The following is a 22,623-nucleotide window of genomic DNA, read 5'->3' as shown; positions in this document are numbered from 1 at the left end:
GAGCTGGTCTACAGATGCAGGTGTGGGGCATTCAGGTTATGAGAGTTTATAGAGACCTGGGAGGTCAGAGAAAACTATTAAGGGTTCTCATCCTCCAAAAGGAAGGGAACAGCCATCTGCAACTGACAAACATTTTGGAGGCCAGCAAAGAAATAATGGCTCAGCATATCTTTTGATAAATTGTGGGCTATCCTGCAAGCACACCCCAGACAGGGAGGCCTTTAAATTTCTTGAGGAACAGCCGCTGGCATTTCCCACCTTGCCTGCCATTGGCACACGCTCACATCTGACTTTAAGAGGCTTCACAAAAGAGTTATAGCCCCCAACTTCCTTGACTTTAATTAAACTTGGCTTCCACTTCTGAAAAATCCTCAAGTTTTTATTTTGTTTTGTAGTCTTGCTAATGCTTTTAAATGAGAGATGCTGTGAAAAGGAAAAGCAAATTCTTTGCAGCTGCGTGTGAGCATTCTGCCAACTGAAGCACAGGAAGAAGCTCTCCCATGTTAAAAATTTCCAACTGGGAGATTTACAAAGCAGCAGGGGAGAATGGATGGAGCAGAGGGAGACGTGCGCATGTGAAAGAGCTGCAAAAAGCTCCTTTTTTTGTGTTCAAATCCCAGGGGCCTTTGGAGGCTCGTCATGCTTCAGCGACTGCTGCCCCCTCCCCTTCCCCCTTTCTAAAGCCAGGGTCCTCCCCACACAGGCTTTCAGACAGCAGTACACTTTCTGCAGCACCTCTTCTTAACTGCTCCTTTCTGTGCCCCACCGCCCCAGGCCACAACTGGATAATGGAAAACAGCTTAACTGGGAGGTAGCGACCGTTTTCCTCCGGCTAAATGAAGTGCTGGAGTTAAGCTGCACTCCTAAGAAGGAAACGACCATCGCTTTGGCAAATGAACTTTCTATTTTCTATTACCAGCAGCAGCAGCAAGATAACTATGGTCGTCGTTGTCCTCAACAGTTAAAAAGTTCAAAGATGAGCTTTCTAAGTGTGTGATGAACGCTATTAGCAAAACCTAGCTCTAATTCGGGTCAAGTATGCTGCCTGAGAGTTGTTTTAAATTTATATATTAAGTGATGGATTTGATGTGTTTCCAGAGAAGGAAAAAGTGGTGGCCACCACCCCTATCACAGTACCTAGGTAACCAAGTGGGCACACTTTGGGAACAAGTAGCCCACTTCATCCACCGCCCATCCCCTCCCTGGGGGGCAGGGAGGAATTATGCTTTGTAAGTGGCTCTATTAATGGATGCTTGTCTGTGAGGTATGAGATTAATTAGCCAGGCAGCAATCTGGGAGGCTGTAAGTCCATTTCAGGGAGTGGACTTTCCTCCCACTGAATCCATGGGGCAAGAGTTTCGTCTGAACCACAAGAAACACAACCACACCTTCAGGAACGTAGGTGAAATACCTCTTCTGAGGACCAGCATGAACGCATCCTCCTGTCACAGGTCTAGATGCATGTACCAACAGAGCTGGCAGGCCAACAATGGAGAAAGCACTCGGTAAGGTTCTCAGTCACACAACAAAGGTGACACCTTGACGTCCCACCAGACCAAAGCAACGTCCTTCACGAGGCTTTTCAACACCATGGCTTGAAATACCCAGAAAACCCATCAGAACAGGCACACTCCATTCCCAGTCTTCAGAGTCTGTCTACCTTTTACTATTGTTTGAAGCCTGACTCTATGAACAACTCCATACCTAGACTATTTCACAACTGACACCCTTCCAGGGAGTATCAGTTCCCTCCTCAGCACCTACTGCCATTTCCAACCAGCTGGTTAGGATTCCGGGGGCTCCTTTCCTGGACACTGCTGGCTGTGTCCTGCCTCACAGTATAGATCTCTGAACTCTCATTCAGGAAAAGTGAAGGCACCACTCAGTAATGTGTCAGACAGTCGTGAGCTGCTCTCATGATTTTCTTTTTCAATGGGAGGAAGACAAAAAAGTCGAGAGACAAGAAAATAACACTCCAAGAAGCCCAGAGTCTGCAGATTCTGGTTATGTTCAAAGTGTTAAATTCTCCCCTCAGCCGAGGAGGACAAGAGCTCACCATGCAGCAAGCTGTAACATGTCAGGAGTACTCCAGACCCTCCAAAGCAGCAGCTATAGGACCATAACACCAGCAATACTGACGTACTAGCGGGAGGAAATGGCCCAGATGTAGCAGACAGACCTGTGCTTATTAGAGCACCTAATCTTTACCAGAGATGTGCACTCCATGGACAGTGGATAACACAGAATTTAAGATGAGGCCCAGTGAACTTCCTGGGGACTCAGCTAGTAAACTGCCAGAGGGACAGTTACTGGTCGGCTGACACCTGGATTGTTAGTAAAGTAGCACATTTTCTAGGAGACAGGCCACCAGGGATGGAGGTCCCCTGGGGTCATGAGATAACACCGACATGAGAACACACACACATACAAACACACACACACACACACACACACACAGAGGTATGGATTAATAAAACTTTCTACTCACCTAAAAAAATTTAAATAGTGAGGATACAGAACTTTCAAAGTATCATAAGAAAATGTTTTGTCTCAAAATAACTCAAAGAAACAGAGGGAGCTTTTGATATAAGTCCCCAAAGCCCAGATATAGTACTAACACCCTAGCCAGGAGGTACAGATTGAGCAAGGGAAGTGCAATCCAGGGCTGCTGGGCAGAGAACAATGACCATGAAACTGTTGTTTCCTTATGAGGTCCTGCAATTTAGTCCTTCCCTGGGGGAGGTGTGGAGGTCACAGTTGGCAATTTTCCTTTTCATTACTACTGTTACAGGGTGCGCGTGTGTGCATGCGCTGTGCTGTGTGTACCTCGATGAAGGGTGGGAGGGTGTTAGGAGAAAACAAAAACCCAGGCTGGCATGTGCATTTGTTTTTTTTTGGAAGCTCACTGTAATTAAAAGGTAAAATACACTCCTCAGAGACCATCCTAAAAAGCTCTTTAAAAGAAAAGCCACATAAGGATTCCCAAATTCTGCTTAATCAGCACAAACGCCACACAGAATTCATCAGATCCATCCGTCATCTTGGGCTCCAGACACTTTCTAGGATAAAGGAATCAAGGAGAGCACGTGTGACAGTTATCTGAGATAAAGCCGATCGGCCTGACCTCCAATTTGGAGCCCCTGCACCTCATGCCATCTTTTTGATGAATATAGGAGTGCATTCTGAGGCCTTTCCGGCTGAAAGGAAGCACAATTATTCATCCAAGTTGACTACAAGGCCTGACAAACTCCACTCTTTAAAACCATCAACATTCAGGCCAACATTCAGGCTCTCCATCTTCCAAGGAGGGAGAACTTCTGCAAAGACCCTTGAGCTTAAAAAGGTCTGAAAATACACTAGGTTAAAATGAAAGGAGCAGTACAGTACATGTTTAGCATGCGTGAGGCCCTGGGTTCCATCCTCAACACCACAGAAAGAAAGAAAAGGAAAGGGGAGCTGGACAGACAGTACCTGTGGAAGTCCGTGGATGCTGGTCCCAGTGTCCTGCTTGCCCAGCCCAAAAGGAACTGGACATGAGCCACAGCTCACCAGTACCTAAGGAAAGACCACTTCGTGCTGTTAAGACCGCAGAGCCAACCCTTCTTGGCTTGTGAAGTGAGCTGTCCAGTGGGTCTTTTGGCAGTCAAGAAGCTGGCTACAACTTCTGTGTCCATGGGGGCGGGCAATTCCCAAAGAAGTATCACTTCGAAAAATCAATGCCACAGGGCCAAATCTGGAATGTTACTGCACAGGTACTGAAGGCTCAGCTAACAGCCACACCCCTTTAGAGCTGTGAGGAGGCTTAGGGCTTTAATCCTTAATTATGGAACTCTAACTGCCTTTAAACAAACAAAAAGATACAAACTTAAGTTTGGGATGCAGAACTAAAGGGACAAGACTTCAGCAGCCCCAACTGCATCCAATTAGGGGTTAAGTCCCACAGCTAGACTAGAGCTGAGTAACTGTTAAAAGACAAGGCCTGGGCTGGATCGGGCCAACACTACAAGGACAACCAACTGGTCCCATTCCTTAGTCTTGTGCTTTTAAAGCACAGACGATGTGCCAACTATTCTAAAGCTCCAACACACTAATTCTGTAAACAATAATGGCTACAGCCTGCACACTGCGCACTGGAATGGATTCCTCAACTTGGCCTCATCATTTATGCAGCTGATGAAACAAACACTGACAGCTTTTTTGCATTTGTAAAGGCCCCACAGCAGCTGTGGTGATCCCACCATAGAGCAATGAATTAAGCCTGAAACCCAGCTGGGTCTGAACAGAAGCCTTTTTTGCACAATACAGCAAGACTATCATTGTTAACCTAGGCATTATTGGGAAATATCCTGCATTACATTATAGGGCAGTTCTAACTCAATTCTTAAAATTAGCTCTAATAAGCAATTTTAATTTTAGGAAGAGGAATGCAGCGTTTCTTTTTGAGAGGCCTAAGTACGTGTATAGGTTATAGGTACATCACACACAGATTTCCAGTTAAATACAGAGTTTAAAACATGAACGGTTCAGATATTTACAGACCCACACCTAGCTTTTAAACTAAGGCAGGAATGTAAACTAATAAATTCTTGGTTATTTTAGCCACTACAGAGACAATATTGAATACAACCTCTGTCGGAGCTCCCCATTAAGTAAGGCAAATCAATGACCTGAGCATAGGGGCCGATCTGGAACAGAAACGCCATTCCAGAAAAGTTGGAGAACGTGAAAAGCACGATTAACACCACTAGTAAAGAATTTCTTGACGATGAACTTGAGCTCTGTGTAATAAGATTCCAGATGCTCACAGACACACTGCTGTTCACCTTCCGATCCCCGGGAGTCCTCTGAGGAAAGGTACAGCCATCCCCACTAAGACATGCCCACCCTGGCACAGAACACTTCCCCGGGCCACGCGGCCACGTGCCACTTGGAACCTCACAGCCCCACTTCTCTTCCCCTGCCTCCCACTTCCTCTGAGCACTTAAAAATGTGCAAAAATCGCCCGCCTCCAGTAAGAGACCATATCATTTTAACAATTTCCCACCAACTCAGGGAGAATAAACCTGTTAAATCAGAAATATCAAAAGAAAATATGTCACCACCCTTCTTTCTTAAAAGAACTCCCATTTCTTAAAGGAGTGCATTATGAAGGGTGCTTATTTTAAAAGCACTTTTGGTTTAACCAGCTGGGAAAGAACAAGAAAATCAGGGAGAATTTCTGGTCCCCATAGTTCTCTGACAAAGAATGTTACAGATAACTATGAGAAACTCGAAAGTGAAGGAAAGGAAAAAAAAAACAAGGTAAGGAAGGGAAATAAGCCCTTCCCTCAAGAGTCAAGTTTGCACAGGCGCCAGGCCCTGGGAAACCAAAACTCTACACAGTGAAAAGATTTCTCTGAAGTTCCACAAGCACAGCCCAGAAATCACCTGAGCACCCACTGAAAGTAAATCATCCCATGATAAAACTGGAAGTCTCACCACTAACCAAGAGGAGCACATGGTGCTCACACAAGCTTGTGAGCAGCCTTCACAGTTTGCAAAGGGGTAGAGGAAATCAGGCTACTGGCTGAGTGAAGCGTGGCCGTCAGGCAGTGAGGAGAGGAGGGGCTGCCCCTCCTCGAAGGCAAGGCAAGAGCCCCAGAAGCAGAGGGTCCAGTGCGACACTGCTCTGGGGACACAGGAGGCTCGGAAGCTGAATCGGCTTCACTACAGTGTGTGAGCTAGTGACATTCTTTTCTAACCTGAGATATTCTAAGACAAACACTAGCAAATATTCACAACAGGAAAAAGGTCACACAATCCAAACTGTCCATAGCTGATGGATGGGTATAACCAACAGGTGCTAGATACAACACAGAGTAGGACTAAGGTTTTAGAAAAGAAGTAAATAGCTTTGTGCTGCACAGCTACAATGCCCACTACTCAGCAGGCTAAGGCAGGAGGATTTCAAGGTCTAGGCCACCCTGGGCAACTTAGCCAAGATCCTATCTCCAAAAATACTCTAGGAAGCTGAGGCAGGAAGACTACAAATTCGAACCTAGGCTGGCAATTCAGAGACTTAGGGAGACCCTGTCTCAAAATAAATAACGTAAGATAAAAAATATATAAAAGTTAAAAGGGCTGGAGATATAACTCAGTGAGTTTTATCCCAATGCTTTTTTAAAAAGGGAAATACTGATACATGCTACAATATAATGTTTCTGATAATCATCCCTGTTCCATGCAAGAGGCCTGTCACAGAAGGCCACATATGGTTATATTCGTGGGAAATATCCAGAAGAAGCAAATCCTCAGAGACAGATTAGTGGTCGCCTGAGGCTGTGGGAACTGGAGTGAAATGGGAAGAGACCACCACTGGGTGTGAAATTTCTTTCTGGAGTGATGAAAATGTTCTAAAATTGATCATGGTAATGGTTGCACAACTCTATGAACATACTCAAAAACATGGAATTGTTTAAAAGAGAAATCACATTTGTGTCCAAAATTGCAGAGGGGAAAGAACGAGATGCCCAAAAGCCCTCTCATCTTGAACTCTCATCTTAAACTACCACTAACACAGCCAAAAAAAAAAAAAAAAAAAACCAGAACTGCCCGGAGAACTAGAATAACTTGGCAATGTGAGAGAACTAAAAAAAAAAAAAAAAGGCTAAAGAGCTGACACTTTGCTAATTACAGTACTATAGATCACAGCGCTACGGGGCTGGGGGGTTTAGCTCAGTGGTAGAGGGCATGCAAGCCAGCTATCAAGGTGTGGTGGCTCCTGCCTGTAGTTCCACCTACTCAGAAGGTTGAGGCCTGAAGATAACATGAGCCCAGGTGTTCAAGACCAGCCTGGGCAACACAGCGAGACCATCTCAAGAAATAAATGCAGCAGGGGATGTAGCTCAGCATTTAACTAACTTGTGTGAGGCCCTGGGTTCATTCAATCCACAGTACTGAAAGGGGGTGGAGGGAGTAAGTACTGTACTAATTATCAGATTTGGAAACCTTTGACACTAGGCAGGGAGGATTATTTATTATTAATTTTATTGGTACATTTTAGGTATACAATATAATGATATTCATCATTGGAAATTTGTACCTTTACATAATCTCTGTTGGTTCTTTTTTTTCCCCCCATTCCCCTGGGAGGATTATTTCTTGTTGGGAGGGGGAAGCAACCAGGAACCAGATTCCTTGAAAGAGAAAGCAGCCCCCAAGGCCTTGGTGGAGGGTATATGATGCCTGTCTAGAGAAACAAGCTGTCTGTCGTGCTTGGACAAGGTGACATCTGGTCTTTATTGGGATGACCTCCATGTAGAAAAGGAGGAAAAGGACTCCCCTCTTACAATAGGTACCATTAAGGTCTTCGTTTGTATTAAACAACTGTAAGCAAACAATGTTTGGCTATAAAAGCTTTACAAGTCAAAGATAATGGCCTTCCTTGGTAAACTGACTGTTCTTTATAATCATCATTATTTATACTCCCAAGAGGATTTGCCTACTGCTCCAATAAATTCTGAGAAGAAATAACATGACAACTTCAGCCAGTCTCACAGACGAAGGGGGAAAAGGGCTTTGTTGAATAGAAAATGTGTTTCATCCTGGGGTATGTCAGCGTTAGACTGCAAACGCATCACCTAATTAAAGCAGGGAATGGAAAAAGAGGAGGAAAAAACAATATGCTGTAGCTTCAGATATTTCCCAGTCTGACCGATCCTCTCCACCGCCCAATGCACTCCAGCTTACCAGGGCCTGGAGAAACTCCATTTTATTAGGATCAGAATTCTGACTTATACTAGGTACAGTGCAGTACAGTAGTGTGTGGTACTGCAGTCCTTATCTAGCTGAGAACTCTGTATAACGTGAAGCTCTGCAAGTCTGCATTAGTACAGGACTTTCTGCACAACTAATTGCTGGTGTTGATACTGAGCTGTGGGAGAAAGTCCAATCCCTGACCTCTTCAACCTGAGACTTGGCCCATGCCTTAGATGTGCCCAGAGCCCAGAGTCTGGGACAATCAGGCAAGCCAAATATGTTCCTTATTTAAAGGAGGTTTCCTTTCACTCTGTCAGCCACCTTTCAGATTCCAGCTAAGTTGAAACCACAGTGGTTTGGAACCCTAACAGTAGTTTTGAGGATTACAATACAGAATGAGTATCTGAAAACATTTTTAAAGACACAGTGCACTGACTCGTGCAGTAAACCCACCAATCTCTCCCTCCAGCGTTACTGGAGCTCAGAAGTTCATTATTATATCTAGACCTTCCCGGATCCCCACCACTGTGGAAAGAAGTGATAAACTGCACTGGCATTTAGAAAGAAATCTGATCTCTGCCACTGGAGAAGGCAATCACTACTGGGGATTACTTTCATCTACCTCTAAAATTCTTCCAGATTAAAAGTTCTGTAAGGTGTCACTGCCAATAACTGCTTACGGAAACTCGGCTTTAATTACAGCTTCAGGTCAAGTTTTCAAAGCTGAAACAACAAATTGCTCAGCCTCAAACATTGCTGATTTGAGAAGGACAACTAATCACTGCCCATATTTTAATCTGATTTGTCACTTTTCAAAGTTAGAAAAGTTTCAAACCTTAGATCGAAGTAAAAATTGTTCCTGGGGTGACAGTTCATTGTGTTTTGAAATCCTTTTCGGAACGATGTGTGATATATATAAAATAGAGCAGGGCACAGGGGTGCAAACCAGTAATCCCACCAGGTTGAATAGAAGGATTACAATTTCGAGCCCAGCCTGGGCAATTTAGCAAGACCCTGACTCCAATTTTTTTTTTCCAGTCCTGGGGATTGAACTCAGGACCTTGAGCTTTCGAAGCAGGCACAATGCCACTGAGCTAAATCCTCTGGCCCTCAAATTATTTTTTTAAAAAGGGCTAGGGATGTAGCTCAGATCAACTACAAGCCTTAGCGAAGTAGCTGAGAAGTGGCTAGAATCATAATGTTAAAATCACAGTAAAATACTCAGGCTCATTAGTAAAGTGGCATGTTCTTGTTCTCTGCCACACCCCTCCAAAGCCTTTCCTAAAAGCACAGCAACAATCTTTGCAGAGCCCGTATTTCATGACCTTCAAATGTAAGAAACCAAGTCCACCATGCGTTTGGCATCTATCAAGGGCAGTGGCCTCTGCCACTCAGAATCATCTGTCTAAAAAGGAATCATGTGGCATGCATGTAGGGCCAAGTTTTGTGATGTCACAGCTCAAGCAAAGGCAGATGAAAACCACGTGCTACCAATTTAACTGGGAGCCCAGACCACAACTCCTTATTAAATGCCTTCACTCACATTGGCTCTTTCATCCTCCAACATCAAGACATTAGCACAAACTGAAAATAGAACAAATGGGGCTGTAGTGCTCTGAGCAGCCCAAGAATGAGAAAGGGAACAATCCTGGTAAAACTAATGAGCATTAAGTTCCACCTCATCTCTAAAGGGACATCTTGGCTGGAAAAATGAAAACGGAAGGCAAAGAAGTTAGTCCAGAAGTACCGTACTGGTTGACTTTCATCACTGAGACATAAAACGTGATACCCACAACTGGGAGAGGGAAAGGTTTTTTTCGTTTGTTTTTTTGTTTGGTACCGGGGATCGAACTCGGGTCCTTGTGCTTGCACAGCAGGCAGCGAAACCACTGAGCTAAATCCCCGGCCCAGGGAAAGGTTTTGTCTGTTCACGGTTTCAGCCCATGAGGAGCTGGCTCCAAGACAGACATACCTGGAGGGAAGGACATGGAGGAGCAAAGCTGCTGAGTTCATGGCAGCCGGGAAGCAGAGCAGGGAACAGTGCCAGAGAAGGGACAACGTAAAAGTCTTGCAGGTCCTGGTGGCTGCAAACTGCGGAAATCCACCCAGACACACCCAGAGGTGAGCGCCACAGACCTTAATCCACCTGGCATTATCAGTCACGAGTACATTGTTAGCTGCTTCTCCTTTGCCACCAGACAAACCAGGGTGGAGGGCACAGAAGGCAACAAAAATCCATTAATCACTGAATTTTACCATAAATCAGGAAAAAAAGCCACGCCTGGGTAAGAAAGTGCCGAGCGCCTGTATTTTAATTTCTATCATTTTCCTCACACAACTGGAATATGAGGAAGTCAGCACTGACCCAGAAACACTGCTCTCTCTTCAACCCTGACCTTGGAGAATTATGGCCACAAAGGCCCACAGGACTTAGAATACCACGGTCTAGCTAGTGACTGTTTAAAAAGCACTTCATATTCCATTCTGCCCCCTAAATGACCTTGAGAGACCAACAGTGAGGCTGTAATTCTCCCCATTTTATAAATGGAGATACTGAAAGGTTAAGTGATTCAACTAAGATTACCAACATGTAGCAGGGTATGGTACTGCTGGGGAGTCCAATCCCAGCACTTGGGAAGCTAAGGCAGGAGGAGCACTGCAAGTCTGAGGCCAGCCTGAACCACACTGTGAGACCCTGTCTCCAAAAACAAAACAAAAAAATTCACCAATATGTACACAGAGTCAAAATCCTCAACTTCAGCCTGATCCCAAAGCCAATGCTTTTTTCCTGGTGTTTTGCTATTTTTTGCTGTTAATTAAAAACTCAATTCTCTCAGGATGAGGGCAGTATCATACTTGCAAATACCTAATTCCAAAGGGACATGGCGGCACACAACTGTAATCCCAGCACTCTGCGAGACAAAGAAGAGGGAATCACAAGTTCAAGCCCAGCACGGGCAACTTAGTGATTTAGTGAGACACTGTCTCAAAACAAAAAATAAAATAAAACAGGGCTGGGGGCATAACTCAATATAAAGCTCTGAATTCAATGCCCAATATCACCGAAAAAAACAAGTGGGAGGAGAAAAAGACAAGTTGCTGTATTTAACTGAGAGATATTCCAAACCACAGCCCAAAGAGACCTTTGTAACTACACAAAGGCCACCACAAAAAACAAGACTGAAATCACATATGCAAACACATGTGATTCTGGGTCATCTTTATTACTTAAGTACCTCCCATGTCTTCATACAAAAAAAGAACCTAATAAATATTTTAGAAATTTAATTGTACAATTGTACTAGCCATCACCTTCCCTTCACTACCGCAGCCCTTCTGACTAATAACACATTGTGTTTAGAACAATTTTGTTTTACAAAGTGCTTTCACATATCTTATCTAATTTAGTTCTAAATGCCCTGAGAGAGGACGAGGAAAGAAAATAGAAACTTAAATAAAACTCAACTGACATCTTTACTACTCGTTACAAGTGCTTCTATTGGTTTTTAAAAGCCAGCAAACAAACAAACCCGCTGGCCTAACATGCACTGTGTGTGGAACCGTAAATTAACACAGCATCGCTCCAAGGAAGAGATGTACAGGGGGTCAAAAAGGAAACCCAGGTACTTCTGAGTCAGTAATTCCACGCTGAGGAATTCTGTGTTAAATGCAAAAAAGACACAAAGCATGCTGCACAATACATCATTTTGTGCAACAGCCCTAATCCTGTGGGAAAGCCATTGAGAGGGACAGGTGAAGGGACAACTGTATGTCAACCAAGTGCCTTGTAACCATTACAAATGATTGTATTCTGATAATTTCAGGTAAGATGTAAATGCAAAAAGCAGATAATGGGCCCATGAATGTAAAACTATACATCTACAAGTGGATATGCCCAGTATTTGATTTCAATAATTTCTATGTGATTGGAATGATTTCGTAGAAAGCAAGAAAGCCACGTTTACCAAAGGAAATGCTAGTGACTTAAGTAGGTATGGGGATTATATGTGAATTTTACTTCTCCATGAAAATGAATCAATTACTGTACTGCAGTTACCATGGATAACTAAGAAGGTTCCTGTACCTGGAAGGAAGCGTATCAAAAGGATCTGTCCAAAGGCCCCAACAGGGAGTGCCTTCTAGTACTCTGTAGGGGACTGAATTTCACACCCTGGGTGCCTCTGCTAAACATGCGTGATCTGCAACCAGTTGTAAACAGGACAGGGGTTAAATTAAGGGAAGTTGAGGCAGGAGGCTCGCCAAGTTCCAGCCCAGCCTGGGCAACTTAGTGACTTAGCAAGACCCTATGTCAAAATAAAAAGGAGCTAGAGATACAGTTCAGCACAAAGGTCCTATTTCAAACTCCAATACTGAAAAAAAAAATTTTTTTACTGTTAAAGGAGTCTGAAACTCTGATAAGCGAACTCCACAGTTTCCTATTAGTGCCACAATTCCCTCCCACTACTAAGCAGTAACTGATATACATCAACAAAAGCTTGAACTCAAGTATTTCTTTTTCTTTTTTTTTTTGGTACCAAGGATCAAACTCAGGACCTTGTGTTTAGGAGGCAGGTGGCAGCACCACAGAGCTAAATCTCCAGCCCTCAAGTATTTCTTGATTGTGTACTATGTGCAAGATATTAACACTGACTCACGAGGACTTCTAAAAATCAACCCCTACTCATTCAGAGGTGAATAAGGTGAGAGACACGTAAACAACTGCACTGAGGAGAAGTACAGTACAAGGAATCTGTGCAACACAAAGCCTGGCTCTGCCCAACTTGGGGAGGGAACAGAAGGCCATCCCACAGTCCCAGAGAGCCACAGGGGGCGCAGGAAACCCATCCTCTGGGCAAGTTAAGGACCAGAGCTTGCACATTTAGAAGCTGGACTCAGTTTAAACCCACTGCATGTGGACGGAGTACGGATAATCCCAAAGTAGAGAAAAAAGGGTTTTCATGCTGAACTGAGAAATCAGTTTACACTTGATCGTGAAGGCCACAAGCAGCCACAGAAGGATCATGATCAGATCTGCAATTTCAAGGATTATCCCCTCAAGATCTACTGTATTTTAAACATCCTGGTTAAATATCTTCATACCATTCAGCACCACTCTATCTTCATTCTCGCCAGGCATGTTAGCACATGCCTGTGACCATGGAGCTACCAGGCTACAAAGTGAGTACCAGGCCAGTCTGAATGACACAGGGAAACTTTGTCTCAGAAACAAACAAACAAAAAGCCCTCAATCTAGCCCTCTTTCTAATTAACCACCCAGACACGTTTGAGCATCAAGTGTTGGCTGATACAGCAGACATTCAACAACCAACACAGGGTGAGGGTGGAGGAGGTGGAAGTAGGAGGTAGCATTGCATCACCTACTCTTCAAAGCCTTGTTCTAAATCCCACAGTGGTTCTGCTGCTTGCTCCAAGTTCATTGGATTCATTTATTTCTGAGTCAGCTAGGAAGGCCACGAGCAGGCCTGACGTCTCCAAATTGGCGATTTCCAACTGTGTAATAATACCTTGAGCATTTGTGCAGCAGTATGCAGTTTACAAAATGCTTTTGCATCAAAAAACTCCCTGGCTCCCCCAGCAACAAGCCTGTAAGGTGCATGGAACAAACTGTCCAGATGAAGAAATAGCTCAGCGAGGTTGTATAGCTTGCCCAGGGTCACCCAGCCAGTTTAACACAAACCCAAACTTGAACTCAGCTCATCTTCCCAACTTCGTCCATTATTGCAGAACTACTCTGTATATTCAAAATAAGAGGCTTGAGACAGAAGATCACAAGTTCAAGCCCAGCCTGAGCACCTTAGTGACCTAGCAAGACTCTGTTACAAAAAAAAAAGTAAAGGACTGGGAATGTGAAGACCCCGAGTTCAATACCTAGTACCACACACACACACACACACACACACACACACACAGCCAACACTCTGTTAACAGAATAAGCATTCATTCCACCTCCCTTCTGCAAATCTATGGAAGGAAGAAACGCAAGAAACACATGCTCAGTCCTAATCCCTTCTCATTTCCTCCTGGCAACTGTTTCTGTCCCCACAGGCACAAACACTTCAACAGCTGGCAGAAATGAGAAGCAAGAGATAATACACTCAACTATTGTAGCCCAAACCCTCACTAACATGGTGGTTAGGAAATAATGGAGAAAGAACCACCCAGATTTTAAGAGAGCAATAAAACAGATGCCAAAAGGTCTCCCACATTTTGTGGGCCAATTCAGTCAACAGAAATACCTGGGCTGCTGTCCCAGTAAACCAGAAGGCTGTCTCCTGACAACAACCCTTGTCTCACAGCTCACCCCACCCAGTAAAAAAGCTGCTGGTGTTTCTATAACACAGTGTGGATGGGGAACAGCCTTACTGCAAATACAGAAGGGCAAAATTTTAGCAATGCATCTTTTGCCTTCTAGGAGTCACGGTAACTCAACACTGCTGTTGACCATATCTCAGCGCTCACTACTAGTCTTCTTCATGGATTAGTAGAACTTTACAGAAGACCCTCAAAATGAGAACTTGAAACACCAATTTAGGGCTTTCAGGCAGCCTCATCTTTTTTTTTTTTTTTTTTTGGTACCGGGGATTGAACTCAGGTCCTTCCGCTTGTGAGGCAGGCGGCGGAACCACTGAGCTAAATCTCCGGCCCCTAGCCTCATCTCTAATACGATTCCTGCTCTTGAACACTGGAAGTATCCTTATGAATATGTGAATAATTACAATGTTCCCATTGCTCAGATGGCTTCATCAACACATCTAGAGTCTTTAGTGGATGCCTCAGGCCCTGGTGAGGACCAAGGGCAAATGCATGACTTTCCCCTGTGCCCCACGGTCTGTCCTCTAACAGCAGGGTCGGGGCAACAATACAACAGCCTGAGGCAAGGTACTGACACCACTATCAACAGCCCTGGGAAAGCAAACCTGGTCCTGGAAGCAGGGAGAACCGCAGCCCTCAGGTCACCAAAGGGTGTGGTGGGGGCAACTGCAAAACTACTGAGCTCAAGCCAGCCAGTCCCGAAGTGTACTGAGATCTATTCTTCCAACAATGACTCAAAGAGACAGCCAGCTGGGATAAAGCAGGTAGCTCCACCAACTGGTGCCTTTAAAAACAACCAACAGAGCCCAGGGTGGTGGCCTACAATAATCCCAGTACTCAGGAGGCTGCTGCAGGAGTATCGCCACAAATTCGAGACCAAAGTGGGGCTACTTGGTGTGTGTGAGGACAGCCTGAACCACAAAGAGTGACTCAAAAAACAAAAACAAAAACAAAAAACAGCAACACACAGTAGAAACTGATAAGCTTCTGGTTTTTGGAAGCTGACAAAAATCACTCACTTCCTGGGCCCGGGATTTAGCTCAGTGGTTCTGCCACCTGCCTCGAGAGCGCAAGGTCCTGAGTTTAATCCCCAGTACCAAAAAGTCACTCATTTCCCTCATTTCTCAGGCAAAAAGCCTCTCCAAAGGCTCCCAAGAGCCCCTTCCTCGGCCTTTTCTGCCCTTCGCAGGGCTACAGGGATGATGCACTTCACCTCCATTTCATCTGAACTGAAAAACCTCTGGAGGAGACAGCTGGGTTTCTCTTCTGTAAAATGGACTCAAAAGCCCCTTTTCTCTCATGTCAACTTGCTCTGGAAATCATAACGTGGGCGGTTATTTCAGAACTGACTAGGTCTTCTCCTCACAATGCTCAAAAGGGCAGGTGTTGTGTGGACATCTAACTAAAAGTGTCTTCTACAATCCAGGCGCTTCTAGCCCACATCTTCAAAGGGCAGAGAACCCCAAGGGAGGTGGGCGGAGTCCTCACAACAGCAGTAACATCCGGGGCAGACAAGCCACGAGCGGGAAGAAACCCAGACACCTGGAGGCCTAGGTTTCCCAACTCTGCCTGTTCCCTCAGGCCTGACCTAGAGGCTGCCACCTGGGCAAACATAGGCCCCTTCCAACCCTAGACACCGGACTCTACGAGAGCAAGAAAGGAAACGCCTACCTGCAAGTGTCAGCCAAATGTCCCGGTAGTGGCAAGACAGTGCCACCAGTAGTCAGTGGTCGTTGTTGGCTACAGGAGTCAACTACACTTTCTATGATCTCATTCCAAATCAGAACTCAATGAAAAAACCCTCATTAAAAAGCCCAGGAGGCCAAGGATTTAGCTCAATGGCACTGCGCCTGCCTTGCAAGCGAAAGGTCCTGAGTTTGATTCCCGGTACAAAACAAAACAAAAAAAAAGATAATCATGGCATTTTAACTGAAGTACACAAATGTACTACTTCCAGTTACTAATCTTTTCATATATGGCCATGTTCTCATTTCTGAGTATGACTCTTCTTTGAGAACTGTTCCACAGTATGTATTTTTGTTGAAGTTTTCATGAAATATAACTGAAATTTGGGTCTAAAAGGGAATGAATCTGGAGTCTGCGGGCATGGAGTAGCAACTTGCTGGTAGAATGTGTACCTAACACCCTGGGTTCAGCCCTGGATTCAACCCTGGATTTCATCTCTAGCACCACAAAAAGGTAGGTAGGGAAGTGATGACTTAGAAAGCAATGTGTGAAGAATCCCAAAATCTTTTGCCCAAAACTTTTTCGGTACCGGGGATCAAACTTGGGTACTTGCGCTTGCGCAGCAGGCGGCGAAACCACTGAGCTAAATCCCTGGCCCCTGCCCATAACTTTTTTTAAGTAACTGACTTTTATCAAGTTTTCAATGTAGTTTTCACAGAAATCCACTATTTTCACACTTACTTCAAGGTTTACATAATATTTAATTATAATTACAATAATAAATCCAACTGGAATAACCAGATTTGGGAACAAACAACTGGCATTTGGCAAGATTTCTGGTAGGGAGGGAGCCAAAGGGGACTGCAGCACCCAGGCTGCCCATTGGCCAGAGCTGCTGCTGGGGCATCAGCCAGCATATCCGGTGCCCAAGGGCAAGTGGGCTGGGTAGGCAGAAGCTGGTTAGGAAGGCAGACACTGTAATCCTGGGGAGATGAGGGCCCAGAATAGAAGGGATGAAAGCAATGCAATCAAAATTCTAGAACAAATCAGGAGTCCGACTCCTCTCACATACTCCTAAATTCAGCCTTTACATACTAGGCTTAGTATGATTTTTTCCCCTTGTCTTCTTGGAAAGGAAATAAAACAGTTCCATGAGTGTAACAGACACGAGTTATATACTCCAATAGGTCATCTTGTTCTGAAGAAAGATAGTTTAACTTTTGAGCAGGCATATTTTAACACTAGAGTCATTTCCAAGTACCCGATCACCAATCACCTCAACCCACCAAAACCAGTTGAGGTCTAACCAACTGTAGGGAAAAATATCCATTATATCCTCTAAGTACAGCTGGGGCCCGGGGATTTAGCTCAGTAGTTCCACTGCCTGCCTTGCAAGCATAAGGTCCTGAGTTCGATCCCTAGTACCAAAAAATAAAATTAAATGAAAAAAACAATTCCAGCTGGCTATTTGGACCAGTGGCAATGGGGACACACAAGTACAATATCAGTGTACAGTAAGGTAATAATAACCCAGGTAGTAATAACCCAAGTTGGACAACTGGACTACTTAGGCATTTTATTTTTCATCTTAAATTTTAGTGACAAACTTTTTTTTTTTGGTACCAGGGATCGAACTCGGGACCTTATGCTTGGGAGTCAGGCACCAGAACCACTGAGCTAAATCCCTGGTCCTAGTGACAAACTTTGAGACTGACTGCATTACTTCTGTACCCTCTCTATACACTACTCTCAGTACAGTGCAAGTTGTTAAATTGCCTCTGCCTAAACTTAACATGAAAATGGCAAAGTTAGCCAGGCATGGTGGTAGATGTCTGTAATCCCAGCATTTTCTGAAGCTAAAGTAGGAGGATGGCAAATTGGAGCCCAACTTGGTCAATTTAGTGACTTAGAAAGACCTTCAAAATATAAAGGGGAGGGGATGGATGTAACTCGGGGGAAAAGCCCTGGGTTCAATTCTTAGTATTGCAAAAAAAAAAAAGAGAAAATGGCAAGGTTTTACACTACTAGAAACAAGATTGAAAGCCATCGGAATGCCCCAGGAAAGGAAAAATGTGGCAATTAAATAACCCATGCAAGTTCTTTCCCCCAGATCAGCAAAAATAACCTGATTGCACAATTTTTTGTAAATGGGGAAAGAATAAAAAACAAAAAGCTATAAATGCAATATCTTTACATTAGCATAACTCTTTCTACTCTTCTGCTCTTTCCAACTTTATAGGTAGTATAACAAATCCTGCTTTTGAATCTGATAAGGTAAACATCGTTTTTAATCACACTGCACTTTTTTTATCAGGAAAACTAGATACTTGAAAACTTAGAGCCTAGTGGCAAAACTGTTTGTACTGCCCTAGAAATCAAACTGGTAATTTGTTTTCATGCCAACTTCATGAATCAGATCTGTGACAGAAATTTTCTTTATTTCAAGCTAATACCTGCTGTAACACTAAGACCAAAATGGTTGTAAAGTCTGGATATCCTGTTATTCTAAGAATAATTGGTTAATTATTGGTTAATGGTGGAGTGATAGAAATAGCAGAAAATATCCATAGAGCAAGACATGCAACTGTTTTATTGTCCAAGTGGATTAGGGCTCAAAAAGGCAAATGTTTCTAGTTATTTAAGGTACTGTAGTGGGAGTTGTGCCCAACACAATTAAGAGAGGATTATATTCCAATTTATGAGTTTCTCAAGGACATCATTTAGTAAGAAATACAACAATCATTTCTCCCAAAGCCTACCATCGATAATCACACCCCCTAACTGTGCTTCGCTAAGGCAATAAACTAAATGGCAGCTCGGCAGGCAGCTAAGGCTTTTGAGACCAATTGCAGGCAGCGTGCTGGTGCTGCCTTCTACCAGCTCAAGCCATAATGCTGCCGGATTACAAAGCAGCGTTGTGTTTTACATTTTCCACCCATCCAACTTAGTAAAGTAACAAAGCCACGTATTACTTTTCCCATTTTAACGAAAAGTGATAGTGGTAGAATGTGAGCCATTTGTTCTGCTAGAAAGAACTAAACCCAGAGCATCCTTTCGACTCAACAATCTTGTGCTCTACGTAGAAAGTCTCTCCTCTCTCCGGACCTCCACAGGCAAAGACCTGACAGAACCATGGTGGGGGTCCCCCCACCCCGCAACCGTGATACCCCCAAGGCTTCCAGAAAGACTAACAGCTGTTCATGTGTGGCATCCCCCTGAAAGGCAACCTGCCACATCCTGCCAAGACAATCCCAACACGACTTAAAGTGACAAAGTGGCCGAATCCACCACAGGGTCCTCCCACAAAGCAAAGCCTTCCCCAAACGCAGTTTCCTCGGTTTTCAACAGCTCTGGCGAGAGGACCACAGCAGCAAAGCAATAGCGGCAGTAATGCAATAGCATCAGGAAACCTGGAACTGAGGAAGTGAAGACATTCCTGCAGAAAGGAGCCGCCTCCTCCCTGCTCCCCACCCGCTAAGTGGCATCAGCACAAGGTCCGGTGGCACTGGTTTGAGGACCGAGGGCTCCTCAGCGCTCACCTGGGGGGACGCGCGGCACACCGGGGCGGAAAGCAGGGGCCCGGCGCATCCTCCTCCTCCTCCGCCCCCGCCACAGCCCCGCTCCGCCGCAGCCCCCGCCCGCGCTCCCTCCGCCCCAGGCAGCCCGCTGCGCCTGGAACCTCCCGCCCGACTTCTGACGTCACGGAGGAGGGGAAGGTTCCACCCGGGCCCGTCCCTTTGTGACGTCACAATGACAACAGAACGCGGCCGCTCCCGGAACCGGGAGCCGCGGGGGGCGGAGGGAGCCCGGGAAGGCGAGGGCGCGGGCTCGCGGGGGAGTCCGGGGGCAGGGAGGGGGCGCGCTGACGTCTCGCCGACTTAACCTGTTGCTCCGAGCCTGCGCCGCGCCGGCGGGCAGGGCCTCGGGGAGCCCGCGGGGCGGCCGCCATGCTCGGCCGTGCGCGCGGCGGGGGGCGCCCGCTGCAGCTGTGCGCCGCGCGCCCCCTCCCCGGCACGCCCCCGCGCGCTCGCCGCTCCCCTCCCGCGGGCCCAGTCGGCCCCGCGCCCCACCCACGCGCCCGCCCGCCAGCTGGGCCAGCCCGGGGCGTCCGAGCCCCGAGTCCGCCCCCTACAGGCCGTGCGCGCGCCCGCCTGCCCGGCCCCGCCGAGCCCGGCGCGACCCCCGCGCGCCCTCCCCACCGCTCCCGCCGCCGCCGCCGCCGCCGCCGCCGGCTCCAGTACTCCGGGGACCCAGGCTCCTCTCCCGCAACGGGAACTCATGCTCTGCCTTCCGCGGCCGCCGTCCGCCGGAACCCCACACGATCCGCCGGCCACCAGCAACAAAAAAACCCACCCCGCGCTGCTCTCCAACTTAACGAGGTCCGGGACGGGAGGGGGGCGGTCCTTGTCCAAGTTCTACCCCATCTGCTTTGTGGCTGCATCCGAAACGGACGTGCCGGGGGAAGGCGTCCACGCTCACAGGCGAGGTTGTCCCCGTGCAGTTTGTACAGCCCGAGTTGAAACGAGTCCATTGCATTCTGCCCAGCCCTCTGCAATGCGGATGTATTTTAATTCTTAAATTCTTTATGGAACAGCTTTGTAAGTTGAGCTTGATTATTTAACCTTGCATTTCTTTCACAGTTGAAGTTTACGTGTCTAGATTAGGATCGGCCCTCCAGAAGGGGCATTCAGCTTTTCCATTAAATATATTTTTTACAGAACCACTGCCCCGAAGGTCATCTCCCATTACACACTCCACACAGATCAGAAAGGGTAAATATTAACACCAATTTGTCGACTCGAGTTAAATAAAACTTTCTTGTAACGTTGCATTATTCCTTATGTATGCTCATTTGGCCTTTTTCTGCGTGGAAAAATGAGTTCTTTGCTTTAAAGCATGCAGCTAATCACCGATCACTTGAGAGCATATATGGTTAATCCCTCGGTCCCCCTCTTTGCTCCCTCCCCCCTAACTTAAAAAAAGGCACCACACACAAAACAAAAACATCATGCCAATCAAAACGTAGCTGTACTATGCACAAAACAAATATAACTATTCCAGACCACTTAAATCTCGGAATAATCACCTAATTTCAGAAGCCCAGTTAAATTATTTGTAGTCACTTACACATGCATTCACATACATAGTTAGAAACATTAGCCATACTGTGTGCCTTTTTCTACAAAAACTGCAAACCATGAATTAAACAAAACCAGCCTCATTATTAAAGTCAATCCCAACAAATCCATTCGCTGTAACATGATTCCTAACTGGTTTATGTAGCAAACCAGATAAGCCCAAACGACCACATACATAAAATTTGATGTACCAGTGCAAGAAGATCGCCATCATCGGACCCTCGATTGCAACTTAAAGGGCTTCTTCCAACACACGCCTTACACGATGTTCCCAATAACATTAATAATAATAACACAGGCTCATTTGCATGCAAAGTGCAATACGGGACCAAATCCGCCCGAGAATGCAGTTTAGTTACATTACCGCAGCCAACCCCCTACCCCAAACTCTCCCAAAATCCCTTGCCTTTCATCTAAAACTAGATTATGGTTGTGTCATTCGAGGTCAATTTATTCACCTGAGGTATCTCTACACCAATCTTTTTTTTCAACCAAACTAGGCAGACACGACTTTGTCTGAAAAGCCCTCTTTCAGAAAAGAAAGAAACAACCTTACCGGACGCTGTGTTTAAAACCCCTCAGCTGCAGAATTATCTATAAACTTGACATTCACAGCCATTGCTTAAAACTGCAAGTCAAAGGATGTGTTGTTAGGAGCACTTACGTATTTCTTCTGAATGATATTCCTCTTGGGTCTTTCCTTACTCATTCTGAGATCCAAATGCTGATTGCAAAAGGGGACAATTGCTTCATGAATTTAAAGCCGTCAGAAATTTGCAAAAAAATATCCTGGTGGTTTTTATTGTTGTTGGTGGTGGTTGATCTTGTAATCCGACTTTTCTTCCTCTTTCCCCAAAGCCAGATTCGCCTTGAAATAAATCCGAAATTGGGAAGGAAAAAAAACAAAAACAAGAGCCAAAGACGAACGAAGCAAACAAAAAAAAAAATTCACTTTAGTAAAACACTCATAATGGAAAATTTCCCCCGAAACACATACAACACAAAAAAAAAGAAAAAAAGAAGAAAAAAACCGACGCCCTTCACTCCCCCCCTTTTTTCCTCCAAAAACTACATCAGCGAAACGTGAAGGTCCTTAGTGTCTGATCTGTAGTTACATCTTGGAAAAGAAAAGGGAAAGATAAATAAAAAATGTTGGAAGTCACGTTTGTGCTGCAGCAGCAGTGCGAGAAGAGTCAACTCCAGCGGCGGCGGCGGCGGCGGCGGCGGAGCACCACGGCGAGGGCTCGCCGAGTCTCTTTTTTCCAAGCGCCCTGACCAATGAGAAAGAGGCTATCCAGCCCAACTTTAAATGGACTCTGCTTTTATACAAGTTAGGGCTCCTCGGCTAATTCCCCGCCGCACGCCAGCCGAAAACTCCCACAGCTCAACCACCGGGGGCCCGCCTACCCCGGCGCCCACCGCCCCTGGCCCAGTCCAGAGGACTCTGGCAGCCCTGTCGACTAGATACCCGAGAGCCCTTCACAGACCCTTCTCGGACATCCCTTCCCAGATCGCTCCCACGCCGAGCCCAGGAGCGGAATTGAGAGAGACTCCCTAGCTCAATGCATGGCACGCTCCGTCGCTCCACCTCAGCCCCTTTCCCCTGCTTGCCTCTCACCCCACACCCGCCACAAGCGACCCCCAACCTCTGCCCTCGTGTTTACCTGCAGACGGGCAGCTGGGGACCAGTGCCCCAGGACGCCCGGCCCCGGGGAGAGCCTCCTATTCC

General features: G+C 45.8%; 1 protein-coding gene across 2 annotated transcripts in view; it reads right to left on the bottom strand.

Annotated features, from left to right (window-relative positions):
- Positions 1-22,185, bottom strand: part of Jarid2 (jumonji and AT-rich interaction domain containing 2) — a 253,956-nt gene extending 231,771 nt beyond the window's left edge. Inside the window, exon 1 of one of the 2 annotated variants that reach the window (XM_021260621.2) lies at positions 21,559-22,185. In XM_021260621.2, the coding sequence (XP_021116280.2) occupies positions 21,559-21,603 (45 nt within the window). In that variant the 5' untranslated portion in view covers positions 21,604-22,185. The remainder of the gene's footprint in view (positions 1-21,558) is intronic. The other variant, XM_087181178.1, reaches the window with a different exon arrangement.
- Positions 22,186-22,623: the final 438 nt, after the last annotated feature.

This window comes from Heterocephalus glaber, unplaced genomic scaffold, assembly GCF_053883595.1.
Source record: "Heterocephalus glaber isolate CG9 unplaced genomic scaffold, H.glaber_assembly_v1.0 deba00001472, whole genome shotgun sequence".
Classification (NCBI taxonomy): Eukaryota; Metazoa; Chordata; class Mammalia; order Rodentia; family Bathyergidae; genus Heterocephalus; species Heterocephalus glaber.
Note: the sequence above shows the minus strand (reverse complement) of the source record. Positions and strands in the feature narration are given on the sequence as shown.